The sequence below is a fragment of the Narcine bancroftii genome, chromosome 2, assembly GCF_036971445.1.
Source record: "Narcine bancroftii isolate sNarBan1 chromosome 2, sNarBan1.hap1, whole genome shotgun sequence".
In the NCBI taxonomy this organism is placed as follows: Eukaryota; Metazoa; Chordata; class Chondrichthyes; order Torpediniformes; family Narcinidae; genus Narcine; species Narcine bancroftii.
In genome coordinates, this window is record NC_091470.1 from 58,094,468 (window position 1) to 58,107,314 (window position 12,847).

General features: G+C 36.3%; 1 protein-coding gene across 6 annotated transcripts in view; it reads right to left on the reverse strand.

Annotated features, from left to right (window-relative positions):
• Positions 1–7,692: 7,692 nt before the first annotated feature.
• The window catches only part of baz1a (bromodomain adjacent to zinc finger domain, 1A), an 81,193-nt gene continuing 76,038 nt past the window's right edge, over positions 7,693–12,847 (reverse strand). For all 6 annotated transcript variants that reach the window (XM_069916763.1, XM_069916762.1, XM_069916764.1 and 3 more), the window contains 3 exons: positions 11,225–11,379; positions 10,832–10,919; positions 7,693–8,730 (listed from right to left, as the gene is read on the reverse strand). In XM_069916763.1, coding sequence (XP_069772864.1) covers positions 8,534–8,730; positions 10,832–10,919; positions 11,225–11,379 — 440 coding nt within the window. In that variant the 3' untranslated portion in view covers positions 7,693–8,533. The remainder of the gene's footprint in view (positions 8,731–10,831; positions 10,920–11,224; positions 11,380–12,847) is intronic.

Genomic DNA, 12,847 nt, shown 5'->3' on the forward strand with positions numbered 1-12,847 from the left:
AAGAGAGAACAAGCTAAGAAAATGGTATTGGCATATAGGAAAAAAGACAAACAAATCATATATAATCCAACGGAGATTAATGAAAACTTTAGAGAATTCTATGAACAATTATACCAAACTGAAAATGAAGGGAAAGAAGGCAAAATAGATGAATTTTTAACTAAAATTGAACTACCAAAATTACAAATAGAGGAACAAAATAAATTAACAAAACCATTTGAAATAGAAGAAATACAGGAGATAATAAAAAAACTACCGAACAATAAAACACCAGGATGGATTCCCAATAGAATTCTATAAAACATTTCAAGATTTATTAATTCCTCCCCTTCTGGAAGTAATCAACCAGATTGATAAAACACAAAGCTTACCAGATTCATGCAAAACAGCAATAATTACAGTAATACCAAATACAGGGAAAGATCCACTCGCACCAGCGTCATGTAGAGAAATATCATTACTTAACACAGATTATAAGATAATAGCTAAACTATTAGCAAACAGATTAGCCGACTATGTACCAAAAGTAGTAAATCTAGACCAAACTGGATTTATTAAAAAGAGACAAACAACAGACAATATCTGTAAATTTATTAACTTAATTCATGCAGTAGAAGGAAATAAAACTCCAACAGTAGAGGTTGCTTTAGACGCAGAGAAGGCCTTTGACAGAGTAGAATGGAATTATTTATTCAAAGTACTACAAAAATTCAGCTTACCAGAGAAATATATTAATTGGATTAAAGCATTATATAAGGGGCCATTGGCGAAAGTGACAGTAAATGGATATATATCAAAACAATTTAACTTAAGCAGATCAACAAGGCAGGGATGCCCACTATCTCCCTTATTGTTCGCGTTAGCCATAGAACCACTAGCAGAGCTGATAAGAACAGAAAATAAAATAAAAGGGATAAAAATAAAAGACAAGGAATATAAAATCAGTCTATTTGCAGATGACGTTATAATATACTTAGCAGAACCAGAAATATCAATAAAAGAATTACATAGGAAATTGAAGGAATATGGCGAAGTGTCGGGGTACAAGATTAACGCAAATAAAAGTGAAGCAATGCCAATGAATAATGCGGATTTCTCAAAATTTAAGAAAGAATCACCATTCAGATGGCAAATGCAAGCAATGTGATACCTAGGTATACAAATAAATAAAAATCTCTGCCATCTATATAAACTCAATTATTATCCACTAATGAAAAAATTACAAGACGACTTAGAGCATTGGAAAGACTTACCATTAACACTGATAGGAAGGATAAACTGTATTAAAATGAACATCTTCCCAAGGATACGATACCTATTTCAATCATTACCAATTCACCTAACAGAGAAATTCTTCAAGGAGCTAAAGAAAATAATAAGGAAATTTTTATGGAAAGGGGGGAAACCGAGGATAGCACTAGATAAATTAACAGAATGGTATAAACAAGGAGGCTTACAACTGCCAAACTTTAAAAATTATTATAGAGCCGCACAATTAAGATACCTATCAGATTTTTATCAAACAAGGGAAAAGCCAGATTGGACCAGATTAGAATTAGATAAAATAGGGGAGAAGATACCTGAACATATATTATATAAATGGGATGAAAAATTGGTACAACGTAGGAATTCTCCAGTATTGCATCATCTGCTCAACATTTGGAAGAAGATTCATGTAGAAAGGAATAAAACAAATTTCCAACTACCAAAACTAATACTGACGCAAAATCAGCTAATCCCTTTTACAATAGATAACCTTTCCTTTAGAGAATGGGAGAAAAAAGGGATCAAAAGAATAAAAAATTGTTTTTCGGGAAATAAATTATTATCCTTTGAACAAATGAAGGATAAATATAATATAACTCACGATACAGTGTTGGCAAACTACCAACTGAAATCCTACTTGAAGGACAAATTGCGAAACAGTCTGAGGTTACCAGAAGGAAGTAATTTTGAATATGTGATTACAGACACAATGATAATCAAAAAATTTGTAACAAATATGTATATTAAACTACAAGAAAAGGAGAACGAGGAAACAAATGGTAAAACTAAACAAAAATGGGAACAAGATCTAAACATAAAGATAAAGAATGAAACATGGGAGAAGTTATTCTCCAGCACTATGAGAAATACAATAAACACGAGGTTACGTATGATACAATATAACTGGATACACAGGCTATACATTACACTTCAAAAGTTAAATAAATGGGACCCAACAGTATCTGATAGATGTTTTCGCTGTAAAAATGAAATGGGAACAACAATTCATGCAATTTGGACATGTGAGAAAGTGAAAAAATTTTGGGAAGATCTAAACCAGATATTAAATAAAATCACAAAAAGCAATATACCAAAAAACACAGAGATCTTCCTCCTAAGGAACATAAAAAACAAAGAATTTGGACTTGATTTGGATGGTGCACAAAAAAGATTTGTTAAGATAGCTCTAGCCGTAGCAAAAAAATGTATTATGTCAACTTGGAAATTAGAAAATAATTTGAGAATACAACAATGGTATATAGAAATGAATAAATGTATTCCATTAGAAAAAATAACATATAATTTAAGAAATAACATTACAATATTTGAACAAATATGGGAGCCATACATAAAACACAATAGAGAAAACCTACCGTGGACATCTACCACCTAAAATGACAGAAGGAGAAGATAATGAAAAGAACTGACTCAGTGGAATTTCTTGTTTATTTTTATTGAGTGACAACATTGTTTGACGGGTTTAATGTATCTTATATTCTGAACTTTAAATAAATGGGAGGGGAGGTGAGGGAGGGAGGGAGGGGAGGAGGGAAGGCAGGGGAGAAAACGACACTGTATATATTTAAGAAGGAAAATGTATGTATCTTGATCAATATGGTTTATAGTGTGAAAAATAAAAAAAATTTAAAAAACCTCCAAGTTGGGCTAAAGTTGAGATGACATGTATTTCTGAAACTGCAGTACATCAATTTATATTTCGGTGGAATATAGATTTATTATGGGAGTATATTGTGCCGATATTAAAACATCTATTGATGTTATGGACAAAAAGGAATAAGACTACAGGATCAAAAGGTAAATTATCTATTTTAATGCCATTATATAATAATCAGCTTATTCCTTTTTCATTGTTTAATAGTCATTTAGAGAATTGGGATTTTAATGGTATAAAAATATTACAGGATTGTTTTGTAGAAGATCAATTTCTTTACTCAATTGAAAGAGCGTTTTGATATTGCTGAAGGTTCTTTATTTGTTTATTATCAACTTCGGTCATTGGTTAAAAAAAAATGTATGGTAGAGAGATGGTTTTACCTGTATTGTCGGAGTTTGAGTCTTTGATTTCTTCTATGCCTAAAAAGGGTTATATTTCTGTTATTTATCAAGTATTACAAGATAATATGGACAAGTCGGAATGGGAGAAATCTAAGTTTAAATGGGAAAATGATTTAACTTTTGTTTTTCCTGAAGATTATTGGATGAATATGTGTCATGACAGTTTTACTAGATTGACAAATGCACGATATGGAATGGTTAATTATAATTTCTTGCATCAGTTATATTTAACTCCTGAGAAATTGAAAAAATATGGCTTTAGTAATTTAGATTCTTGTTTTAGATGTGGTACATGTGTTGGAACTTTTTTACATGCTGTTTGGTCTTGTATGTATGTACAACCATTTTGGGAAGAAATTAAGTCAATTTTGGAAAAATTGTATAAGATTAAGTTACCATTAGATCCATCTTTTTTTTTAACTGGGTTACGTGATTCCTTTAAAGGGATTGAGGTTGGATAAATTTCAAATCGCATTTGTATATTTAGCGTTGTCCATAGCTCGAAAATGTAGAGCAAGTACATGGAAGGATAATAGTGATTTGTATAATGCGATGGCATAATGAAATGAAAGTTTGTATTATTATGGATAAAATTACTTATGTTTTGCATGATATTTTTTTTGTTAATAAGTGGTCATTAAATTTGGAATATATACATTTAAAGGTATTTTGATTTATTTTAGTTTTTTAAAGTTTTTTTTCCATATATATTTCTTTGGCTCTCCTTAAGAGAGCTGGCTGAAGGGGTGGGGGGTGGGGGGATTTGGGGCTTTTTTTTTATATATAAAAATTTTGTTGTGAAGTGTATTTTGTATGTTTACCAATAATTTTTCAATAAATAAAGTTTGAAAAAAAAAATGACTGACTGCCTGTCCATTGCGACGTTCAGTCCCCGCAGGGAAGCTGCAAACGCAGACATCGACTGGGTATGTTTCTCCACTTCAGGGCAGCGCGTTGCTTCCTCGTCCTCCCTCTGTTCGGCAAGCATGACTCTCTTGTGATCCAGCGCTTCCTCTGCATGCTGGTGGTCTCTCTCACTGTCCTCCCTGTCAAGTGCCAACATCGTCACCTGCAGCTCCTTCGCAAGAACCTGACCCTTGGTCAGTCACTGGTGCTTACATCTGGGACCAGAGGCTGTGGGTGGAAACAGGAAAAGAGCATCAGCATTGGATTTAGGTGCTTCTCCATAAAAACCTCAATGCTACTGTACCTGCATTCTCTGTTCAGAGTGCCGCCTCGTCACTTCCAGGGACAGTGACCTCTGCGCTTCCTCTCGGGGGCATCCAAATCCATGGCTGCTGGGTCCTCAGCAGTGGCCTCCTCCTCCTGGACCAGCATGTCTCCTCCATTTCCACTGGGTGAACCCTGAGATCCCTCAGGATGAGTTCTGGGGAATCAGGGCTCTCCAGAGCGCTGGCTACATTCAAGGGAGTAGCTGAGCAGCTAGCCCCCCCCGGAGAGTGTGGCACTGGTCGAAGTACTGCCACTCCTTGTGCCCATTGCCACTTCTCCTGTTGTGGTCCAGGACTGCGTGGAATTTCTTCCTTATGCTCTTCAGCTTTGTGACCACCTGTTTTTTTCTGTGCTTGTGGCCTCGTGCTGCGAGCACTCCAGACAGCTGCTCAAATGTGGGATCATCCCTAACTGTCCCACTGAGCTCCTTTTCCTGGGATTTCTGAGTTAGATGGTCTAGAAGGAGTCTTACCTCTTCATCAGACCAGTTACAAGCCTTTCTTGGAACCATTGTTCAAATGCACGGCTAAAACAAAATGACTGAATCTGCAGTAGCCTGCCTGCACAATGTGCTTCAAGATTCACGCCAGGCGCCTCAGGCTGACGTCACTACGTCAGCAGCCCGCCCCTTTCAGCCAGCTGCATTCAGGTGTTTGGGGGAGCCACTGTGCTGTGCTGATTATCCCTCTCAGAGGAGGGTTACCTAGCTCGCCTGTACATTCACGTGGCCTCCCCGCAGCCGCATATTGCCAAAAAATACAGCTTTACATGTGGGGCAATTGGCCACCTGAAAGTGCCTAAATGCTTCACACATTCAAAACCTGCGCTCATCGTTAGTGAATATGAAGCCTTTATCCTCCTAAATTTTTGGTAACTTCAGTTATGATTCAATGTGCAAGACTGCAGATATTTAAATGATTGTAGAATTGCTCAGCTAAAAATGCCAATTTATGCATGGTGTTGGCTGCTTAATATGCATTTGGTCCATTACACAACCTAGGTGGCCCATTATGGTACACCTGATGTTACTCAAGTTCAAGTTTATTGGCATATGTATCAAAAATGCAGTGAAACAGGTTGTTTTGCAAGCAGAACAGTAGACATCTTAAGAAAGTGCAAAGTAGAATTTCAGGGAAAGATCAGTTGGTATACAGTTATAACTTCTACAAGACTCTTCTCCACCAGATATTACATCAAGGTTGATCCCTCTCCTTATATTAATGTTTGAATTTATGGTAGGTATTAAGTAGGTATTAATTCTGCTTCGCTTATTGTGCATTCAATACCATAAATGCCCACTTTTAAGATGCTATATAATTCTGCAGTGGTGAAAAAAAAATAGGCCTTTGTCTCCAGTTCACATGGGAGGTTCAATGATAGGTGGTTTGGTGAGAAAGGAGCAAGCTAATTTAATACAAATCCAATCTAGCAGTTAAATCCTTCCAGACTCAGTTACCAAGCAACTGAATTCCTCAACCAGTTTGTTTTGTGCCCTCTACATTTTTAAAAATCAGATTCGATGACGTGAAACAATGAGACAAAGCTAGTGAATTTGTCACAAACAAGAAAGTCTGCAGATTCTGTGATTGTTGAGTAACATATATAAGTACTGGAGAAACAGCATTCATAAGAAGCAGATATATAAGCAATGTTTCAAGTCTGAGCCCTTCAAGGTATAAGCAAAAAACAGGCAGACACCAGAGTAAAAGGGTTGGGGAAGGAGCACAGGCCAACAGGCAAGAAGTCAAGGTGGATATGGGTGGGAGGACTGAAGGAAAAAAAAATGCTGAGAAGTGATAGGGGGTAGAGGTAACTCTCTGAATGGAGAAGAGGATGGGGAGCTGGAGGAAAGGTGACAGACGGAGAGGGAAATAGAGATAGGAGTGTAACAGAAACCAGATAAATCAATGGGCGTTCATGTTACATTTTTGTCTAAAATCAGTAGTGTGTTTAACTCTACCTGTAACATTTTTTGTCAGTTTTTTTTAATGTGTTCACTGAAGTTTGTGAGGTGTGGCATACTGAAGGACAAATATGGGAACTTGAATGTATTGCTAAGATATCTTTCATCTAGAAGCACATTCTCCCAAAGATGAAGTAGGATAATATAGTGGAGACCCTTCACATTAAAATGGAGATAAAAAATATTGCTAAAATTCAAGTATAGATAAGCCACTATGACTGGGTTAAGAACAAAGGGAAGGGTTACTGATCATAAATCTTCAATACTTAGCTCTAGCTCTGTATCCTAAATATTCCTCTCTTTCAAAAAAAAATTATAAACACAATAATGAAAGCTCTCAGTTTAATCTCAATGATGGGAAAACCTTTAAGCAACATTGATCCAGGATAGGATTACAGATTTGAGGTAAAATTGATTAATTAATGAAAGATGGTCTGAATTTGTTACAGACAAAATATGTTTAACCAATTTAATAGAAGCTTTTGAGTAAGAGTCAATTAGGTTGACTGATTTGAATTTCCAGAATACTTTTGATAATGTGCCTCAGAACAGTAAAGTTGAAGCACAAGGCATAAAATGGGCATTGATAACATGGAAATGAAATAGTCCAAGTAATAAGCAATAAAAGATTATGTTTATTGGAATGGAGAAAGTTGAAAACTGGATCAGTGATGGAGTTTTAAAAAAAAAAACAATTGACCTATGCCTGGGGAACATTTCAATTTCGTAATTTGCTCAATTCCAAACCTTGGCAGCACTGTAAATTTTCAGGAAAATGAGAGTGCAACAGGATAGGGAGACACACTGCAGCAAATGAAGTTTGATGTGGATTAATACATGGTGATGCATTTTGTTAGAAATAATGAAGAGAACTGCCAAGAATAAAGGATAGTGTTCCAAAAGTGCTGCAGGAACAACACCTAATCTTGTGACTGGGCACTCTCCAACCAGATGGCATTAACATCAAGCAGAATTGTACACACCAAAACTTGATTTGGTGGTTTATCAAAACATACATTTCCTCTTCATAATACTGGTGAGAACTGTGGCCCCATAGATGAATGCAGTAATATTTCATTTATTTCAAAGACAGCTCAGCAGAAATGTTCAAAATATCTCTACATATTCTTTCTAGTGTCACACAAGCAATCATGGGCAATAAATCAAACTTTTATTTGTACAAAGAAAAAAATTACTTTCACTAAGTGAACCACATTATTAATACTACCGATGCTTAAAACATTACACAACAATCTAGTTCCTGGATTCCCCATTTTATTGAGCATTTGAAAGGATGTGCTTAAAAAAACAGAAAATGTTGCAGCATGAAAAACTCCATGCTCCCCTCTAATTTCAATTAGAAATTTCATAAATATAGGACAAATTCAAAACCCCACAAATTGTTTTCAACACTGAATAAATATCTAATCTTTCTTGGCAGACCAACCTTTTGCACCAGCATGAAACATATACATCAATGAAGTGATATACAATTCTCACTCATGTGTAGTGTAGCATTTTTTGTTGGTTTTAAGTCACTTTTAATTAAAATAAAAGTTTAACAGGAGATTGGCGACTGATTTTCTTTTAAATTAACAACACATTTCTTCACAAAACAAGAACACTGGAGAGCTCCACAATTGGATTTATAAAATTATAGTATTTACTCCGTGTTTGGTGGAAGACACTACTATGCATGAATGTTACTTCAAAAACATACAAAAGTCATTCAGTAAAACAGTACTGTATCCCATATACACAAATTATGAAATCACTACAAATTTATCATAGCAAAATGCAGCTTTACACTACATCTTCCTGAGTGCTTGGAAATAGAAGGAATTTTAGTCCAGTGCAGGTCGCATTTCAACGTTGTAAAAGTTATTGCAGTTCATAAGAAAGACAAGGCAGTCTGTGGCATGATTCTAGTTTTCATTTCACAAATGGAACACACATTTTAAATGTTCCTAGTTAAAGTAACACCACTGAACAACCTTAAATTCTTGACCTTTTGGTAATTGGAGGTTGTGGTGAATGGTCCACATTGGCAGATTTCATTGTCAATCCTAGCTTTTCTACTCGATTGTGAAAGAAGGCTTGAAGCTTCATCCCAGCTTTTGCTTCACTTGTATTTCGAGGATTGTACTCAAAGCAGTTTGTAAACATCAATTCCACATCATCAATAAAATCAGCTGAAAGGAAAAAAATATAATTCTTTTTTGATAAATTAGATCAAAAACAGATAATACTGCAAATAGTCAACTTGTCAGGCATCATGTGTGGGGGAGAAAAAACATTTTATGGAGAACTTAAGTTGGATTTGAAACAAGTGCACAGAAAGGCAGCATGGTTAGTGCAATACTATTACAGCACAAGTGACCCAGGCTTGAATGTGGCACTATTTATAAGGAATTTGTACATTCTCCCTGGGTCTGGGTGGGTTTCCCCTGGGTGCTCCAGTTTCCTCCCTCCTTTCAGAAATATACAGGGGTTGTAGATTAATAAAGGCATTCAAGCAGCACAAGAACGTGGGCTGGAAGAGCCTGTTACCATGCTGTCTAAATTTATAAAAAGGGAAGACTGGTGAGAACAAAAGGAAATGTCTGTGAACCAATAAAGTTTGAATGACAAGGTGGTGGTGCTGGCCAAAGGTTCCTTTTATTGTTACACAATACATTAAAAATGTAATATACATATACGCTTCAACATTTTTCTGCTTCAAGGCAAACAGAGAGTCACCATGAGCATCACCCAGCACCCTGAAAAAATAGAAGGGAAGCAAGAGTCCCCTCAGAGACACAATGTCTGTGAATTTGCTTCCAGCATTCCCATAGCTTCACAGGGTTCATCGGCAACCCGAGTTCCAGATCTAAACCTCCATAACAATCAGGAACCCTTCTTGCTCTCAGCAGTCTCTTGAATCCCAATTCTAATACCTGGTTCCCAAGAGCCAATCTCCAGCCTGTGTGGAACCTTCCTCTGCAAGTCGCCAGCAACCAGCGAGTTTCTCAACCACTATTGCCAACAGCCCTCAGCCTGTATGGGTCCTTCAGCCATTGAGCTGCCATGGTCACTACCCTGTAGGGCAGTAAGCTTCTTTCCATTTCTGGTGCCCCGCACTGGTCCGCTGCTCCCCCAGAGTCTGTAACCCCTAGTGGTACAATGCCCAGCACAGGAACTAACATCTTGGGCTGACCCCGTGGTTGCAGGATTTTAAAAGCACCATCAGTTCCTCTTTTAACAGGCTGTTTATAAAGCCTGTATAGAGCCATCAGCAGCAGGGCATGCCTGTTTTTTTTTTAAAAGTGAGTGAACAAACAATCAAATGTCTGGAGTTATAATAGATGAACAAAGAAAATAAATAAGCATGTTGAAACAAAGCAATGAAATTGGAAGAGATTGGAAATGAAAGTGAATAGCAGAAATATCAAGTAATGCTGTGGAGAGAGAAAAACAGATAATGTTGGAAGCTGATGACCTTGGATCTGAATTGAGCAGCTACACAAATCAAAACCCTGGCCATCTAAAATTATTACATTTTGTGTCGTCTTAAGGGTTGTATCGTGGCTAGTGGGAAGATGTTGTCCCTCCAATATACATTAGGGTTGTTGGAACAGTGCGAGACCAAAAGTTTAAAAGGTCTGTGGATTTGAGATGGAGAATGCAGCTCAAAGAACAACATCCCATTTTTTTTAAACAGGCCATGTAACAGAATGCAACACTTCAGATAATCAGCCTTCACTCTCTGAAAACAATTTGGTTCCATTTGGTTGGCTGGAAAAGTGAGATTATTGTACAATATCTTAAGAGTTTTCAAAGTGTTGAGGTTTTATTTAGGCAAAGAGTCCAGAAAATTTGCCTGTCTGGGATCATCCAAGTCCCAAGTGTGCTAGACAAACAGAATTTTACAGTATACCTAAATCTAATTTTTGTTGCCATTTTGCTACCTAATCTGGATTACAATCAACGGATAACTTGCAAGAACAGTGGGCAGATGTTGGTACTATAATCAAGGAAAAAATTCCGAGGTTTGCCAGGACAAATGAAGGATACAAGGGCTTAAAAATGTCTGCAATAGATCCCAACCCACCTTCTCCAACATGATGAACAAAAAGGAAAATGGCAAAAATCAGTTTGTGGAGCAAACCATCTCTTATAATAGGAGTTTTAAAAAGAATCACTCAATACCTTGCAGAAATCATGATCATCAAATAGATAAAACACCAATAAATCAATATCAACTGGAAATAAACAATATGTTGTTAATAATCCCCCAACAAACTTCAAACTTACATGCAAAGTTATATTCACATCTGTTTAGTTTTTCTCGTATGATATTTAAGGCAACTGGCTTTTTAATAATATCGTAGTAATCAGTAACCTGTGAAGAAGAAAAAAATACTGTTAGAGATACCTTGTTCATAGATGATGAATTCTGATGACATTAAAACCCTGAAATAAACACCAGTTCTATCGTGGCTGAATTTCTGAGGTTATCTTTTGTTACAAGGAATAGCATGCCACTGTACTCAAGAACACTTGTATTGAAATTTCACTCAATTTTCCATATACATGATTTTACTTAAAATGTTCAGCAATGCATTTCTTTCATAAATTAAGGAATGATGGTACATTTTAATATACTAAACTTTTGTGCATAAATAAATATTACATATGTCAATTTACCTGAGCTTTGTTTACTAATTTTAGGAATGGCCAACTGTCTTCCTGCCTTACTAAGTCCACTATCAGTTGTTCACAAAGAGAAAGTTCATGCATGCCTGAGTGCCGACTTGAACTCCTCCGGTTCCCAGTCATCTTTGGTTCTTGTACAATGGCATCTTTTTAAAAAAAGATTAAAGTTGTAACCATGTAAAATCACGTTACCACAACCGGACCTTTGCATTTTTATTTCCAAGCTCAATAACATTTGACAACAAGGATCAATGAAGTGCTTTGGGACTTGAAAAAAATGTAAATATCCGAAGAGTTAAGCAAGGATATACACAAAAGTACAATTTTAATCAAAACAACCTTTGAGTAGTTCCAAAGTAATTTCATCTTTACTTCACTCAAGCTGAGTTTCATCATGTTTTAATATACAAAAATACTTCATATAATTACAAATATTTGGTCATATTTGAGCAGACATTTTGAATAGAGCAATAACCAAGCTATTTAACAAGCCCCATCAAGAGATAAATCTATAAGATTCCTATTTTTACATTAGTGCATGCAAGTTGGACAACTAAAATTGCAACCAATTTTGCAGTTTCATTTGACAACGAGCATGAGCCAGTCAGTGGCCAAAGAACAGTTTCTCAGCAAAATATGTCATCCCATTATTTCTTTGGAGAATTCTCAGTTTACATTAACAGTTATCAAAAGTCCATGATTACCCTCTTCACCACCATCTTAACATGCAGGTTCACCTTCAGGCTATCCTGCATAACAACACTCAGGTCCCTCTGCATCTGGATTATTTCAAATTTCTCCCCATTGGAAAAAATAGTCTGCCCCTTTATTCTATCAGGAGTGCATAACCGTACATTTTCCAACATTATTTCCCACTTTATGACCATAATTGAGACTAAAGAATCGGTCTTATCTCAAAATGGATGCAAGTTGGAATTTTGTCCGTGCACATGGAGTACCGAGGACTTTTTGAATATTCTTTTAAAATTTTTTCCAAAATTATACACAAATCTTCAATATCACAATATATTATGGAGTAAGCACCCTAATGATATTGAATTCGTGTCCTTAATTTTCCCGCCCAGCCTATAGATCCTGGGACGTTGACCAACATAATCCCTCTATTCCAACTCTGCTTTCTGCCAATTCGCCAATGCTCTATCCATGCTAGTATGTTTCCTGTTATACCATAGTCTCTTCCCTTGTTAAGTTGCCTCATGTACGATTCCTTTTCAAAGGCCTTCTGAAAATCCAAATGCACAGCATCTCCTTTATCTAACCTGCTTGTCACTTCTTCAAAGAAGTCCAATAAGTTTGTTAAGCAAGATTTTCCCTTGAGGAAACCATGCTGGCTTTGGCCTATCCTGTCATGTGCCTCCAAGTACTCCATAACTTCATACTTGACAATCGACTCCAACATTTTCCCCAATCACTGATGTCAGGCTAACCAGTCAATAATTTTTTTAATTTTTTTTTGCTGCCCCTCTCCTTTCTTCAACAATGGAGTGACATTTGTGATTTTCCAGTCCCCCAGGACCCTACCCTACTAGAATCTATAAATTATAATTACCAATGCCTCTACAATCTCTACCGCTACTTCTTTCAGAACCTGAG